General features: G+C 37.2%; 1 protein-coding gene across 13 annotated transcripts in view; it reads left to right on the plus strand.

Moving 5' to 3' along the window:
- LOC309615385 (zinc finger MYM-type protein 2) overlaps nucleotides 1-17,730 on the plus strand; it is a 110,115-nt gene that overhangs the window by 48,330 nt on the left and 44,055 nt on the right. For 11 of the 13 annotated variants that reach the window (XR_014236788.1, XR_014236789.1, XR_014236790.1 and 8 more), the window contains 6 exons: nucleotides 1,282-1,353; nucleotides 6,050-6,200; nucleotides 6,667-6,782; nucleotides 9,524-9,640; nucleotides 11,427-11,577; nucleotides 13,846-14,018. Coding sequence is in view for 7 of the 13 variants with exons in the window: in XM_082364892.1 (XP_082221018.1) it covers nucleotides 1,282-1,353; nucleotides 6,050-6,200; nucleotides 6,667-6,782; nucleotides 9,524-9,640; nucleotides 11,427-11,577; nucleotides 13,846-14,018 (780 nt within the window). In the remaining 6 variants the exon portion in view is untranslated. Of the gene's footprint in view, nucleotides 1-1,281; nucleotides 1,354-5,021; nucleotides 5,133-6,049; nucleotides 6,201-6,666; nucleotides 6,783-9,523; nucleotides 9,641-11,426; nucleotides 11,578-13,845; nucleotides 14,019-17,730 lie in introns of those variants that run through there. The other 2 variants (XR_014236787.1, XM_082364893.1) reach the window with 2 other exon arrangements.

The raw sequence follows: 17,730 nt of genomic DNA on the forward strand, positions 1-17,730 counted from the left end.
TGAACATTGGAGTGCATGTATCTTTTCAAATTATGGTTTTCTTCAGATAGATGCCCAGGAGTAGGATTGCTGGATCATATGGTAGCTCTATTTTTAGTTTTCTAAGGAACCTCCATACTGTTCTCCATAATGGCTGCACCAAATACATTCCCACCCACAGTGTAGGAAGGTTCCCTTTTCTCCATACCCTCTCCAGCATTTACTGTTTGTAGGTTTCTTGGTGATGGCCATGCTGACTGGCCAGAGGTGACACCTCACTGTAGTTTTGATTTGCATTTCTCTAATGATTAGTGATGTTGAGCATCTTTTCATGTGCCTCTTAGCCATCTGTATGTCTTCTTTGGAGAAATATCTATTTAGACCTTCTGCCCATTTTTGACTTTTTTTTTTTGATATTGATCTGCATGAGCTGTTTGTATATTTTGGAGATTAATCCTTTGTCGGTTGCATCATTTCCAAATATTTTCTCCCATTCTGTAGGCTGTCTTTTTGTGTTGTTTATGGTTTCCTTTGCTGTGCAAAACTTTTAAGTTTAATTCAATCCCATTTGTTTATTTTTGTTTTTATTTCCATTACTCTAGGAGACTATTTTCCATTTTCTTGCATAGTATTTTGACTTTTAAGGAAAGCAGGATGCTTTCTGCAAAGAGTAAGGGTATAAATTTCTATGTGCTGGAAGCTGTTACATGTGCTTTAAAAACAGTTTCCAAAATAACCTATTTGCAGCTGATGAAAATTGTAACTGTGTAATTTCCAAATCAGTTTTCTTTTGTTTTTGTTTGGTTTGTTTGTTTGTTTTGGCTGCACTGCAAGGCTTGTGGGATCTTAGTTCCCTGATCAGGGATTGAACCCAGGGCCACGTCAGTGAAAGCTCCGAGTCCTAACCACTGGACCGCCAGGGAACTGCCGAGATACCATTTTATGTATTATTAATAGATTTTACTGAATACATTTAGAATACATTGCCATCTAAGAGAAATATGTGATTTTTTTTTTGCAAGGTCTACTTAGAGGTGAGTCAAATCTAAGGGTCTGTTTTTAATTCTTTATCTAGTTACTAGTATTTTTCTATAGGATAATTAAAGTTATGATATATAATAATTATTCTGTAAGCTGGTCAGTGGCACTGTAGGACAGATAGGCATTTTTAAAAGTTGGATCGAGGTTGTAAGTCACAAAACAGGTAATTAAGAATCAACTTTTAGAGATTGCTTGTTGACCTTTCGATCTAGCAGCCTTTCTTTATGTCTTTTTATAAAGCCTTTTAAAATCTTTTTTTAGGTAGGTAGCCATCCAGGCTTTCTGAAGGAGGTTCGCGATCACATGCAGGACTCTTTCTTCATGCAGCCCGAGGTAAGCGGGACGTGGCTGGGCTTAAGGCCTCGGCATGACATGCTCTGCTACTGCCTTTATTGTGTGTCTGAAAAATTGTGTACATTTTGAAGTGTATTAACATTTATGAACTTAAAATATGTCAGATGATGATTATTTTCTTACTTTATCTCAAGACCGACGAACTTTCTCATTTCACTAAATTTTACATGTGTTTTCTTGTGATGCACTCATTTGCTTTTAGGTATTTATGTTATTAAAAATTATTTTAAGATATAGATTTTTAATGCACAGTCCTTGACCTCAGTGGGCATTTTTTTAAAAAAATAAATTTATTTGTTTATTTATTTACTTCTGTCTGTGTTGGGTCTTTGTTGCTGCGCACGGGCTTTCTCTAGTTGTGGCGAAGGGGGGCTACTCTTAGTTGTGGTGCGCGGGCTTCTCATTGTGGTGGCTTCTCTTCGTTGCAGAGCGTGGGCTCTAGGGTGTGCGGGCTTCAGTAGTTGTGGTACGCGGGCTCAGTAGTTGTGGCTCACAGGCTCTAGAGCACAGGCTCAGTAGTTGTGGCACACAGGCTTAGTTGCTCCGCAGCATGTGGGATCTTCCTGGACCAGGACTCGAACCCGTGTCCCCTGCATTGGCAGGCGATTCTTAACCACTGTGTCACTAGGGAAACCCCCAGTGGGCATTTAAATATAGGATATGAGTCCTTCTCTTGTGACTACCTGAAAGAGGGGGGGAAAAAACCCTTTCTTTCAAAAAATGTTTCCAAATCTATATTCCCATTAAGCCACATGAATAAATTAGGACTTGAATAATAAGTGTATATAATTAAGAATAATTATAATTGTAGTACAGTGATCAAAGTAAGGAATTTTATATTGATATAATACCACTGATTAACCTATAGACCTTATTCAAATTCTGTTCATTAATGTCTGTTATAGCAAATTGGGGAAAAAAATTGTATTGCATCCAATCAGGATCATAAGCCATTATTTAAAAACAAGTTTTTTTCAGTTTCTCCCTCTGTTCTTCTGAGACCCTAATTCCAGGTGTATTAGATTTCCTGCTCCTGTCCCATGGTCACGGTGGCTCTATTATTTATTGAGGTTTTTAAAGTCTTGTTTTCCTTCTGGCTTCATTTTAGAGACTTTGTAATGTGTCTTCAGTTTTACTAATCTTTTCTAATCAACTGTTAGTTCCATGTGGTGTATTTTTTGTCTTGGACTTTATTTGTTATCTCTAGAGGTTACATCTGGGTCTTTTTTATGTCCTCTATTCCTGGCCTCATTGTGTTCATATTTTTCCTCCATGGGTTTCTTGAGTATATCAGCGTATTTATCATAGTAGCTCTTTTAACATCTTTGCCTACTATTTTCCTATCTGTCCTTTCCATATAAAATTTCTATATAATGAGTTATACAGTTGACTGAGAGTCAACTTGAGTGAATAAAAGAAGTATAAGGTTTACTTGAATTTACCTCTTAATCTTCACTTAGTATAAAAATTAGTATAATATCATGTCATTGTTGAAGTTTTATCACTATCCCCCTCTCCACAGGGTTCTTCACTATTTTTATGCATTGGACTCCCTTGGTAACATGGTTAGACGGTTTCTCAGAATGCTTTTAAATGCATAAAATAAAATATCTTTGATTACAACTAGAACCAATTATTCCAAATATAGTTATCAAAATATTTAAAAATTTTTGAAATGTGATATATATATACACTGTATTAATGCATTAAGTAATAAGGTATAGTGGTTATTAACTATAATGTTTTTTGAAGTAATGTTGGACATCAATGATATATTGAGCCACCTGCCAGTATAAGATAAAAAGTTGGGGATTTTTGTTTTAGCAGGTTCTGCTAAAACTAATGTGGTTTATTACCTCTAATCAGAATGAAAAGAAAGCTACGTTTAGGTTAGATGTTAATGAATATAAAGATAATAATTTTTCCATGCGATGTCATGGACTAAGTTAGTTTTCAGTTGTATCTGTGTGTGGCCAGGAAGTCAGTTCTCTGCAGCCACACTTGTGCCCATTTCCTAGATTAGATTTGCAGTAACAAGTCCATCAAGGCTTTATCTCTTGAGCACCTACCCTTGCCGTCCGTCCACTTGCTTGGTTAAAAATGTAGTAAATGAGATGTTTTACTTACAACTAAAAGGAGAAATTAGGGAGAAGTTTTAGAATCATGTGATGGTTAATTTTGATATTCATGTGGAGCTGGTTAACATGAAAATGTAAGGCACCTTTTTTCAATGACTAGACTGAAAATGAGCCAATTTGCCGCAAACTCCCCATTATTTTTTCGTTTTACCTCACCAGTGTTGTTTCGATCACATCTACCTCATACTTTTTTTTACTGAATTTATAATTTATTTCCCCCCGTGCCTGAATGGGGAATATAATAATTGTGAATTTGTTCCACTTAATTTTGTTCCTTAAATCACTCAATGCATATTTATAGGGTGCATGAAATTTAAATATGATTACGTTGTTTACATAGGAAGCAGAGAAAACATGGCATGACAGCATATGTCTTTTTTGCTTATACTCTCCCGTTAGATGGGCCTTTTTGTTGTTGAAGTAGTGGCAACTGTGAAAGTGGCTGTTAAAGTGTTTTCAGTGTTAATGATTCTGTTTTTCTCAGTTTCATACAAAACTATTTCTCAGTGGGGACCAGTTGCTTAGCTTCTTGCTTATTTGACCCAGGTCAACTGGTCTACTTTTTATGGGTACGTCTTAAGACTTACTAATTACTTAACCATTCTGGCAGTAAAATCATTGTCAACTTGAAGGATATTTCTAATAAGTTAAAAAATCTAGTGTGAGATTGGAATGGATGATTGGACCTCATTTATATCTGTAAAAGAATTCTTCATAGATGCTGCCCTGTGGAGGTCTCACATCCACCTGCTGGGAGCTGCTTTATTTTTCTCTCTGTAACTCTGTGATACAATGGCAGGTGTCCTGATATTTTTAGTGTTCCTCATTTGTACTGTGGTGCCAGATTCTAAACATTCTTTTATTTTTCTTTGTTTTATTGATGTGTTTTCCTTGATACTTCTTCTGATATAAATAAAATTTAAACTATTATATTAGGCCCCAGGAAAACATGTTGTCCTTCCAAACAAAACAACAGCCTTCTCCTCTATTGTCCTGAACATTGGGAGAGTCATAATCAGACTTAATAGGTTTGCAGTTATTCTTATTTTTTCCGTGTTAGTATCCTTTTGCTATTGATAAGTTTTTCTTTTTGGTTTTTCTTTTTTTTGAGCCTATCAGAGCTTGAAGAATGAGTTGGTTTCCACTTTGAAAAGTAAAACTTACGGCTTCCTTTGGGTGATGTTTAAGTAAATAAGGAACCACTAGGAATAGAACACGCATTCCTGGCATGGAAATAGCTGTGTTTTCTCATGACTTTTATATTAATTGTATGCTGAGAAGATTTTTTCTTTTTTCTTTTTTTGGTGTTGATGTTAAGTTGTTTTTGGCTAATGTTTTTACCTTCAATTTCTTATTTTATTTTCTCAAATCCTGTGGCATTTGTGAAATTTATCCATGCAGTTTACTCATTTTTTTGTTATTTTTGGCCTGATTGTCGTCTTCCCTGACATCTATTATTCATCCATCCATGGAACGTTGAGCACTTCTTATGTCATCATATTGTACTAGGTGGTGTTGGGTGCGAAGATGCGTGAAGTAATCTAAACATCATGTGGAAAGACGGATGCTCAAGTCCCTTCTATAAAATGACCTTGCGTCTACGAATGCGGAGGACTGACTGTACGATTACTTTGCATCGTGACATGTGATATTTGATTTAACTGATTATGACAGTTCTGTTACAGTTCAGAAAAGAAATCAAATACAAGTTGCACTTAAAGGCTTGCTTTTACTTTTGTTTGATTTCTAATTGTGACTATCAAGTTAATTTTTAAATACAAACACACCAGTTCCTCTGATTTGTATTTTTGTAAGACTGTCCATATTTCAGTGATACTGCTTTTGTCTAGTAATTTCCAAGCTGCACCTCCTTTGGCCTTTCCTCCTTTGGTCTTACCTCATTCTCTGAATTACATCAGGGTTGGCAATATTCACCTTTGACACGATTGACTTTATTATTACCTATTGACTAATTATTAACTTTAATAACCAAAAATCATTTTGAATGAAGTTTTTTTAAATTAAAAAAATGTTAAAGTTTTAATATTTTATTTTGGTTGAACGAGGTTTTAAATGTAGTAGAAAGGTGTTAAATGAGTTTTAAGAGAAGTGTCAGAGTGCTTGGGACAGTAGCAGCTCAGCTCTGAAGGAGGGTAGCTGTTTGATTATTAGGACTTACATTTTGTAGGTTCATTTAATTTCTTCTGTTGCATGACAAGGAGGTGTGTCATCATTGTGAACAGAAAACACCGTGCCTTTCTTACATCTTCAGTTTCTACTTACTTATATGTAAGGATTCTATTTAATTAATAGGGAAAAGCACTATTTTTGAAGGAGACTTAGCTTAGATCATAGCTTTGTTTGACCCTAATCTAGCTGCATTGCAGTTAACACTTTGCATCAGATGGAGACTTCTGACCCACTAAGCCTGATTAGCGGTGAACAGAATTGTTTTGCACAGAGAAAAAGTATAATGAAAAGTAAAATATTTTGTTCTAGTTAAATTTTTAATTTTCTTTTTATGTTTCAAATTTTAGAAATATGGAAAACTGACCACTTGTACTGGCTGCCGAACGCAGTGCAGGTTCTTCGACATGACTCAGTGTATAGGTCCTAATGGGTACATGGAGCCGTATTGTTCAACTGCTTGCATGAACAGTCACAAGACAAGATATGCAAAACCACAAAGTAAGTCTCAGGTATTTGGGAAGTTAAAAACCTTTAGTAACGTTAATAATTTCTTAATTGCTCTTTCTCCTCTGACTTTCTTTTTATGCTCACTTTTAACTGCATAATTGGTTTATTTTTATTATCACACTAAACTTTCTTAGTGCAAACTTTGATGGTTTTGGTCATTTAATTTTTAAATTATTGGTGAAGTTCTGTCCATGTCTGTGTTCCTAACTAAAATTGTTTTTCCATCCAAACATTATCTAAAACTGAGATTGTTTCATGTATCTGTGTATGTTTTAGAGATAGTATCAGAGTCTTCTTTTATGACAGTATTTTTTTAAGGTGTAAATAATCTCAGAAATTAATAAAATAATATTTACATAAAGTTTCATTAAACTATTCTCAGAGGTCAATTAAGATTTTTTTTTTTTAAAAACTGATTATTTTATAAAAAATCAGATATGTACTTTTTCTCTCCTAGGTTTGGGAATTATTTGCCATTTTTGTAAGCGAAACTCTTTACCTCAGTATCAAGCCACAATGCCTGATGGAAAACTGTATAACTTTTGCAATTCCAATTGTGTGGCTAAATTCCAGGTTTGTTATTTACTTTGCCTAATGCTTCCAATAAAATACACAAAGAAAATAAGCGGTGTAATATACTTCATCTTTATTCAGTGTGCTGATTTTTACATATTTTGTTGAGGGTCAAATTGGAGGGTAGAGATTCTGGAGTCACAGCAGAGGTAGCTTCACCAGCTCGCTGCTTAGCACAGATGCTCGAAATCGACTTCTTAATTGTTACTTATGATACAGACTTGGAAGGAAAGTAAATTTTAGCTATCAACCTTTAAAACAAAAGGGTAAGTGGTCTAGCCAGCAAAATCGAGTTTATTCGGGAGTAGCGAAGGAGGCGGCACCACAGGCAAGTCTGGAGACTGAAGGAGGGGAGGAAAGGGGGGAGGTGGGTGAGGTTTGAGCCCGGGGTAGCTGGAGGAGGGCGAGCGTCCCGGGCGGGGCCGCTCACCGCTGGGTCGCCGCTGGGTCGCCGCTGGGTCGCCGGGCAAGCAGGCAGCCCTCCTCCTGCTGGTCTGAAGTTAGCCGCCCAGCTTCCTGGCCCCATTTTGAATGAGGTTTTTCTTGATTCATTTTCACATAGTGTCATTGAGCTCAGTGCCTGCCGTGCAGTTGTTTCTTAGCAGATGGTTTGAGTAGCATCTGACTTTTTCGGGTTCTGTTTTATGTTAAGTGGATGGAGGATGTAGGTACACTTACCCCGGAAGTGACAAGCGTGCACGTTTTCTTCACGTATTAGAAATTTGCTGTGGGACTGGAGATTGGACTTGTCCTGGTCAGCCTTCGTTTCATTCAAGATCAGCTTCAGGGAGACATTTTTCATTTCGGTCAGTGTAAAGAAGAGCTCTCTGACACAGTTGTCAGAGCTGGAGTATGGATAGTCTCAGAATAGGACTGCTGGGTGTGTTCAGATGTAAGCTGGTTGACCAGTAAGGTGGAGTAGTTGGGGATTCAGCATGAGCTAAGTGGTTTACCTGATGTGTGTGAAATTTCAGGGTAGAATGAGTTCATTCATCCAACAGTTCTACTGTGTTGCAGGTACTCTGCTCTAGTTAATTGATTTAAACTGAAAATGCAGTCTCTTAACTACCTTAAATTGAGGTAGTTTGAATTCAGCCAGGGGAATGTTGTTTTTGTTAATAGTTATACCTTGCCTGAGCTTAGGTAATTAACCACATTCAAGATTAAACTTTTCTTTTGGAAGTTGGGATTGTGGCCACGGATACATCCTGAGAGTGGTAAACATTGCTTTCGACTTGTTGGTTCTTCTCAAAATAGAAATTAAGGGCTAAGGATTAATTGTGGGAGAGGAGGACAGTGTCTTTGCTGTTTGTCAGATTTTTAACTTTCTTCCCTTTTGATGTTGGGTAAACTGAAATGTTAATTGAAAATGTTTTAACTACTTTTTTCATTTAATTGAAACTTGTATTGCCCATCATTTGATAAGAACATTTGTGTATGTACCTTGTATATTTTAAAGAAACAGTTTAGACTCTTACTTTGGAGGAATGCATCCAAGATAAGCCTGTAGGGCAGCCTCACCACTCTGTGACTGCACAAAAGTACAAAGTTGACGAAGAGAAAAGCAGCATTTTTTCTTTATCTTAAAGCAAACCGTAGATCTTGAACTTTTATGTCTTCCTTAGATGTTTTTCCATTTCATAGTAAGATAATAGGATAACATTTCATTTGTTTTGAAAGGATAATTAACTTTAATGGACTTCAGTTTTTTGGAAACGCTAAGGGTATTGTTGCTGGGTTTTATTTTTTTAAATAATTCATTCACCTGGTAGTTACGGTCTTAAATATGCGTGTTTTCTTTCTTTTCACAAATTCTAATTGTGTTGTGTGATGTATGTAGAAGTTATAAAATGATAAAGGTTTTTTCTCCTACCATTGCTGCCTTGAAAAATTTTGTATTAACTATTTCATACATTCAACAGATTATATGTAATATGGATTAAAGAGTGATAATTAAATATCAGCATACTCATTACTCAGGTTAGAACAGATTCCTCCCCCCCTCCGCCGGACACGCTGCCTGGCTTGTGGGGATCTTAGTTCCCCGACCAGGGATTGAACCCAGGCCATCGGCAGTGAAAGTGCGAGTCCTAACCACTGGATCACCAGGGAAGTCCCAGAACAAAACTTTTAAAGCACATGTATGCTTATATCTTTTTCTACTCTGTAAATCATTTTAACTCTTAAAAATGTAATAAAACTAAAATTTCTGGCATCAATACCAGTCTGTAAAGCTTACCCCTCCAACTTTGTATAAAACAAAATCAATTAAAAGGAAGTATAAAAAGGCTGTTTTCACGGATGGACTTGGAATGAAAATGATGGCAATAATGCAACAAATCATTAGTAAATTAGCTACTAGAGGCAGAACCAGGAGCTAGGTTCTTTTGTGTTTAGTTACTAGTTCAGGACTTGGTGAACTGACCTCACTATTATTTGCTTGTATTTTCTTAAAGAAAAAAATCATAATTGAACTTTATGATTTTTTTTCCTTTTCCGTATTATTTTAAATAATTAGTAGTAATCATGTGGTAGAAAATGAACTTCAATTTCGTAAAACTAACTTAGCATACTAGTATTTTTAAAGACAGAATTCAGAAATGTAATTTTATACGTTGAGGAAATAAGTATTTAAGAAGGATACGTACTATTTTCTGGACGTCGTTGATATTTGATGGTCATCACAAAAAAAAACTTCTAAAATCCACCTCAGACTCGGTGTGTTTTGTGCTTTGTTTTAGGCTCTCAGCATGCAGTCATCTCCCAACGGCCAGTTTGTAGCTCCAAGTGATATTCAGTTGAAGTGCAACTATTGCAAAAATTCCTTTTGTTCAAAGCCAGAAATCCTGGAATGGGAGGCAAGTCCTATTTTGTTAATGTATGTTACCTAGTGCTAAAATGAAAGTCTGGTATAGTAACTATGACATTTCCATTTGAGAACCTATTTCTTAGTGGATGAGGATTAGTTTTTCAGATTTTGTGGTGATTGGATTATTTGCTTTTTTTATGTGGGAGTAGCACCAAGAAAGGATCTGTTTCTTTTTAGGTCAAACAAAAAATTATTGAAGTCATATCCACAATATATTATGTTCATAGTAGTGTACAGAATGTCATTTTAGCCACATACCTGGGGTGTCTTTTGTTTCTGCAGTGTTGTTCCCATCTCTTTCCCCACCCCCCATCTTTATAAGTATTGTCTGTGAACTGTAGTATCTTACATTGCCTTACGTTTACCATGATTTACTTTGCCACATCTTTTTGCCATAGCAAAAACTCTGAGCATTAATGTTTGGTTCAGTAAGGGGGCAGTAATGAATGGATGGGTGGATGGGGGTGGGAGGAGGATGGGACAGGGGGGCCCGGCTGGATGCTGCTCCTTGAGCAGTGTTCACCTTCGGCCATTCTTTCTTTCCATGTTTTTAAGGGCATGGAGTATGTAATAAATGGTGTACAAGATGTAGTGCTAACAACAGCTGCTCTTGAGCCAAACTTAATAGTGGCTCTTGGCAAGTCCCGCAGTATCTGAGTCTTAGGCAGAAGGTGATCCCCAGGACTGGACTACATGATTTCTAAAGTACTTGGGAAATCTGAAATTTTATTATTTAGTCCCTAGAAAATTTTTTAGTTTTGTTATTGTGTTTGGTGCTGTCTCAAGAGCATTTAAACCAGTCATTCTTTGAGACTGTTGTCAGCACCCAGTGATGAGTTTTCGTGACTGTTACGGTCTTTAAATCACAGCAGGAAGGATGTTGAAGGCCCTGAAAAAAACAGAAACAAAGTTAAATCATTTACCTACTTAATGTTGTAATCCTTAGTGATACATTTCCTATAGGCCACAGACACCCAGTTTAACTAATTCACTGCTATATTTAGACGTAGCTCCACAAAATTCAATACCATTAACTACCCTAAAATTACTCAGTGAAAGAATAAAAGTATAAGTATTACTAAGACAAGATGGCAGTCTGGTGTTGCTAACAGAACTGGAGAAATGGGAAAAGAAAAGCTGCCGCCCTTTCCTGGTCGGCTGGATATTTGAGAAGTAGCTCTGGCTCTTGTGGATTTGGGGCCAGGAGAAATAACTAAATAATTACTAACCTTGCTCTATTCAAGGGAATCAACTCAGTCTCACACTTGGCCGCACACTGTGTGATGACCCCCCAGTGGAATACTTTACCCCTAGTAGGTCTGTCACTATTAAGCTGTGGTAGGAATGCGATCGAGTCTGCTTGACTGTACTCAACAAAGAATATTTCTTTTTGAGTGAAAATGATATGATTGTCATAGTTCTTATCTTTTTGTAGCTTATCCATGTTGTATCTTCCATTGTTTTCGTCCCATTTCTCCAGTCCTGTTAGCAACACCAGACTGCCATCTTGTCTTAGTGATACTTATACTTTTATTCTTTCACTGAGTAATTTTAGGGTAGTTAATGGTATTGAATTTTGTGGAGCTATGTCTAAATATAGCAGTGAATTAGTTAAACTGGGTGTCTGTGGCCTATAGGAAATGTATCGCTAAGGATTATAACATTAAGTAGGTAAATGATTTAACTTTGTTTCTGTAAAAGTGGCTTGTGTATTTCTTAAACTTGTTCTTGAGGTGGATGTCATATACTTACCAAGGTTCCCATTGTGCATTTAGAACAAAGTGCATCAATTCTGCAGCAAAACTTGTTCAGATGACTATAAGAAGCTGCACTGCATAGTTACATATTGCGAATACTGTCAAGAGGAGAAGACTCTTCACGAAACAGTGAATTTCTCTGGAGTTAAGAGACCTTTCTGTAGTGAAGGCAAGTGCATATACAGTGTTGTTCATAACTTTCATTAATATTTAATGTTAATTTTTTGCCAAAATATTTTCAAAATATATAACTACATATGTTCAGAGTAGTGGTACAATTTTAGTATAGCTGAACAAAAAAGTTGAGTTCACTTTTCTACTGTTATTTTATATATACTTATAGACCTCTGGGCCTCAGGGTTTTTTATCTCTAAGAATTTGGTAACATGTTTTTCCATTACAAGGAAGTTTTGAGAATAAACTAAAAGCATTATCATACCACGTTATTTCTAAACAGACAAATTGTGATATGAAAGTTGATTTTCCAAGTGGATTAGAATTATTTTCCATTGGCTTCATTCCCTGTCCGTTTACTGCCCAGTCTACAAAGCTATTCAGTATACCAGAAGGAACATCACACGAGGCATTACTACAGTCAGAAAAGACTTTTAGGTTTTCAATTTGGGATGCCAGGGAGACACTGGCTTTTGTAACAGTACATTCAGGAATTCTCTTTCCTCTCATTTATACTTTTTGCTGCTCTGGTGCCAGGCGGCAGATTAGAAAAATGAAGTTTGTTTCTCATTCCGATTCTCCAGAGTTAGGAGCCAGGATTGTAGCTAAGGGTTTTGGGCTTTTTCTATTTTTACTTTTCCCCAAACGTCCTATTCTGCTCTGTGGCTTTCACTCTCTGTTCTTTCTTTGGCCCCAGGCACTGGACTCCCAGCTTTCCTACCTGCTGTCCTCATCAATTATTTTCCAGGTTTTTTTTTTTTTTTCCCTTCTTCCTGGATCCACTTTTTCTGTCGATTTCTACCACTAGTTAGAGGCAAGAAAAAGGTTGGAAAATCCTAAAAGCAGTAGGGAATTGCAGCAATATCAAAAGATTATTAGTCCATTCAACAAGTGCCTCCGTTTATACATTAAACATTTCACACTTGAGGTCATGTCTGCAAGAGGGTACTGCTTACAGCAGGCATTCCTGTTCATGTAGGCTCAGTCCCCCAGATGAAAAGTAACCACGTTTACTGTTAAGATGGCAGCTATAATGAAAAGTGACATAATGTTTCATTCAAGAGATTGATTCTGAATTTAATTGAACTCTTTTACCTGAATTTTTGTGCAGTGACAGTCTCAGTGATTCACAAATCGGGGTGCATTAGTGTTGAGGGCTAGCACACATGTCAGGCACCTTGCATCATTTGGATTATATGGATTTAACTAACATGAAAAACAAGTTGCAACAAAAAGATAGTTGACATTAAAGAACGTAATTTTCAATTGGAAGGACTTTCTGGGCAATAAAAAGTTAAAAAGGACGTGTATTTTTTTCCTGTTTAATAATATATTTTGTGCTTTCTCTAACTGCACCTAGTTCTCTGCTGGAACCTGTCAGAAATAACAAAACATGTAATAATACCTGGTACTACCATCAAAACCTAGTTAGAAAGATAAAGCTAATAAAGGTAAAATATTAAACATGTTTTAAGATATAGTTCAAAGTAACAGAAAAGAAGCCATAAGGACAGTTTATAAGTAATTGCTAAGTAAATTACATAGGAAACAATTGCAGTCCCTATTAAAGGATGGGTGTAGTGTTTTGGTAGCTACACGAGTGGAAGGTCATTCTTAAGTGCACAGCATGAAGATTATTTAATCCTTATAGAGATATCATAGGGAATAAGTAAGATTTAAATGTAAGGACCGTTAAAATAATGCATTTATATAGTACGTAAAGGAAGTGTTTTGATTAAAGAATAGAATAACAAAATGCTGTTTTTGGACAGGTCATTAAACCAGTTTTACTTCCCTGAAGGTCCTTTAGGGTGACAGAGATGGGTAAGGCTAGAGAATTTAGCTAAAATGCCTGCTTAGGTGAATGTATCTTTAAGTTTGCTCAGTGCCTCTCAGCAGTCTCCACTTTTCATTTCTCTAAAATGCCCATTTGTGGTGTGTTTGTGATACTTAAGCAGGATTATATTGGATTATATTTACACAGAGCAGGTACAACAGTTCTGAAGCGTGACTAGATTTGAAAGTCTTAGAACATGAATTATTTGAACCCACACCATATCTAATGTAATACTCCATGTTCTGTTCCAGTTTTCACAGGCTGGTGTTGATCACAGTAGATTTCACAGTTTTGATCAGGAGAGAAAGAGGACTGTATATGTGAATTTATAAACACTTTCTAAAGCCAGTGCTCTGTTTGCCTGTAAACTCTTTCTTACCTCAAAAATGAGTTTTTGTTTTAATACTAAAACCTTATATTTCTCAGGCTGCAAACTGTTGTACAAACAGGATTTTGCAAGGCGTTTAGGATTGAGGTGTGTGACTTGCAACTACTGCTCTCAGCTGTGTAAGAAGGGGGCGACGAAGGAGCTGGACGGCGTGGTGAGGGACTTCTGCAGCGAGGACTGCTGCCGGCGGTTCCAAGACTGGTACTACAAGGCAAGTACCGCCGGCCCCCTGGGCCCCCAAACTAGGATGTATCTGTATTTTCAGCAGTGTAGTTTAACAAAATGGATTATTTATCTAAAATTTGTGTCTTTATGTCACTAAATAGAAATGTTTTTTGATGAGTACTTTACCAATTATGAACATTGGCAGGTAATTGTTTTAGATACTTAGGATGTGTTTTTTTCTTTTCTTTTCTAAGTCCATAGTTCATAACAGGGTTCAATCTTTTTTTTCTTTTATACATTTATTATTTATTTATTTATCTATTTGGCTGCGTTGGGTCATCGTTGCTGCTCACGGGCTTTCTCTAGTTGCAGCGAGCAGGGGCTACTCTTCGTCACGGTGCACGGGCTTCTCATTGCGGTGGCTTCTCTTTTTTTTTTTAAAGAAATTCACGTTCTTTTATTTATTTATTTATTTATTTATTTATTTATTTATTTATTTATTTATTTATTCATGACTGTGTTGGGTCTTCGTTTCTGTGCGAGGGCTTTCTCTAGTTGTGGCAAGTGGGGACCACTCTTCATCGCAGTGCGCGGGCCTCTCACTATCACGGCCTCTCTTGTTGCGGAGCACAGGCTCCAGACGCGCAGGCTCAGTAATTGTGGCTCACGGGCCCAGTTGCTCCGTGGCATGTGGGATCTTCCCAGACCAGGGCTCGAACCCGTGTCCCCTGCATTGGCAGGCAGATTCTCAACCACTGCGCCACCAGGGAAGCCCGCGGTGGCTTATCTTGTTGCGGAGCACGGGCTCTAGGCGTGCGGGCTTCAGTAGTTGTGGCACGTGAGCTCAGTAGCTGTGGCTCACGGGCCCACTTGCTCCGCGGCATGTGGGATCTTCCCGGACCAGGGCTCGAACCCGTGTCTCCTACATTGGCAGGCAGATTCCCAACTACTGCGCCACCAGGGAAGTCCCCAAACATCTTTTTAAATAAAGAGAGGAACAAGATACTTTCCAAGTTGTTGTAGGCTAAGATTTTGTTGCACTTTTAAAGTTACTTCACTATTTTACTGTTGTTTCTGACTACTTTAAGCCTTAGAATTAAGGTTCACATTTTAGAAACACACAGCACAAATACTGACACACGGGAGGCTGCATCCCTTTCCGTCTGAACCAGCACCTTGTTACAGACAGATGAGAAATCACTCAGGAAATGTTACTTTGATGGCTCTAAGCGCTCAGTTTCAGTTTAGCACACAAATATACCTTTTCCTCCACTGTTTAGGAGGTTTTATTTTTAAAAACTGGTTTTGGATGCAGGTATTTAGTGGGCACAGATGTGGAAACTCCATTTTGTTCTTACTGTCTGTCACCCTTTTCACCATTTGCTTTGCTGTTTGACACAGAGGTTGTTACTGTGTGATACTGAGGAACCCCTGTCATTAGTTTATCATACAAATTTCTGTCCAGTCGTGTAATTGTGAACTCAAAACTTCAATTCTTTCAAATAATCTTTCTTGGAGGATATTGTTTTTTGTTCACAGCACATGGGCTGTATTTCTGTTTGGCTTCTTTCTTTGATTCTTCCTGTTCTCTTTTATATTACTTATAATTAAAAGAGAGAAATCTTTTGGTTTCCTTTTTTTTCTTTTTTGGGAAGCAAAGAAGTGTTCTTTGGCAAAAGACCAAATTATTCTAGATGGTGCCATTTGTTCCAGTTTCCTATTTAAAGGATAATTGTAGCTAATGTTTTTATAAGTTCAATGATGAAATTTCAATGAGGCAGAGCATTTCAGAAAGTTAAATAACTAGTGACAATTATCTGTTTATGTTTAATGTCAGTATTCTGTACGTTAAACATTTTTATTATTCCTTGTCTTACTTTAAACCCCACAAATCTTTGTATAATATATACAATAGTATTATTACAAACTGTACTAATCTGAGGAGTAAAGACACATGGTAGGAATTTGTAAAGCAAGCAACAGTGATGATTTTTGACGTAATCAATAGGATTACAACCTTCAAAATGAGGAAACAGTTGCCCTTCCTAATTAATTGGGCCCTGTGTAGAGGCAGCCAGTGCTGAGTCAGAGAATCCCTGTGTTCTGTGCTTTCTGCTCGAGCAGCTGTCTTTTCTGACGTTTCTCATGAGTCCCCTCATCCACTGCTACCATTACATGGTCATCTTGAAAATGCGTTAAATTGAGTCCCAACCAAATTATGGTTTTTTTCCTGACCTTCTTTCCCCTTCCACTTTTTCAATTTAAGAACTCAGAATTTTAGATTTTAGTTCATTAGAAACTGTGACCCATAATCTATAAAAAGTGCCTCATCAAGGAATGTTTACAACGAGAGCAGCCAGCCCAGCTGCTGCCGCCACAGAGGAGCACACGCCGTATTTACCTACAGTCTCAAGAGCTTTACATTTTTGTTTGTTTAAATTTAAGTATTTGATATTATATTTTTAAAATTTCCGCCTATGTTTGTTTAACTTGACAAGACATTTTGAATAATCTGTGTCTTCAGGCCTGTAAAATGGTTTGCTTTTGGATTTAAAATAGAGGTTAATTAAATACCTTCTCTTCAAAATTAGAATACAAAAGCCATTGAAATCATGCAACCAAAAAATGCTGAGAATAAAATTAATGTTTTTTTCTTCTCCCAGATAACTCTTTAGAAGGAAGTAGGTTTTACTTTTCCTCAAAGTTAATGTTTCCAGGCATAATGTGAAACCAGGTGGGAGGATAGTTCTTTTCATTTCTATAAGTTTAAATTGTTTGGAGAAAAAGGATTTAGTATTGTAATAGAATAAAAGCTAGTACAGTTTTTTAATACAGGCTTTTTTTTTTTTTTTTTTTTTTTTTTTTGCCTGCGTTGGGTCTTCATTGCTGCACGCGGGCTTTCTCTAGTTGCGGCGAGCGGGGGCTACTCTTCGTTGCAGTGCGCAGGTTTCTCATTGCAGTGGCTTCTCTTGCGGAGCACGGGCTCTAGGCGCGTGGGCTTAAGTAGTTGTGGCATGTGGGCTCAGTCGTGGCTCGCGGGCTCAGTAGTTGTGGCTCACGGGCTCTAGAGTGCACGCTCAGCAGTTGGGGTGCACGGGCTTAGCTGCTTTGTGGCATGTGGGATCTTCCCGGACCAGGGCTCGAACCCGTGTCCCCTGCCTTGGCAGGCAGATTCTTAACCACTGAGCCACCAGGGAAGCCCTAATACAGGCTTTGATTTGCCTTAAAAACCAGTAGTGAAGGGTGACAGTGTTAAATTCTTCAGTGCAAATGCCCCAACAGTCGAACAGCATGACTTTGGGCTGTAATCAAATTAATAATTACATTTTAATAAGCCTTATTCATAAAAGGATACCTGAATGAAAAATATTTTGGGGCTTCTATGTTTTTCTTTTTTGTCTATAAACTGCCAGAAATATTGATTTTAGAAAATCATTCATTGTTTTTGACATTAAGTTTCGAAAGGAAATAACTAATATTCTCGCTTTAAATGTACCTTTGGGTAACTGAAGAATTCTTATCACTTGAATGCTTTGCATAGTATCCAGTGCCCAATCTTTTATTACTGCATTCTTTTTTTAAATAAATGACTATAAAATCCCCTGTTTCATTTTGTTCATGGTTCCCCCTTGCAAAATTAGGTCTGATTGGGGAAGTGGGCAACAAGAGGGTGGAAGGTTACAAGGATGTGTATACATCAACTCAAACTGTCCAAGACAGGTAAGGGGCTGTGTCAGTGTAGGTCCAATGACCTTTCC

This window comes from Balaenoptera borealis, assembly GCF_965194805.1.
Source record: "Balaenoptera borealis genome assembly, chromosome: 18".
Classification (NCBI taxonomy): domain Eukaryota; kingdom Metazoa; phylum Chordata; class Mammalia; order Artiodactyla; family Balaenopteridae; genus Balaenoptera; species Balaenoptera borealis.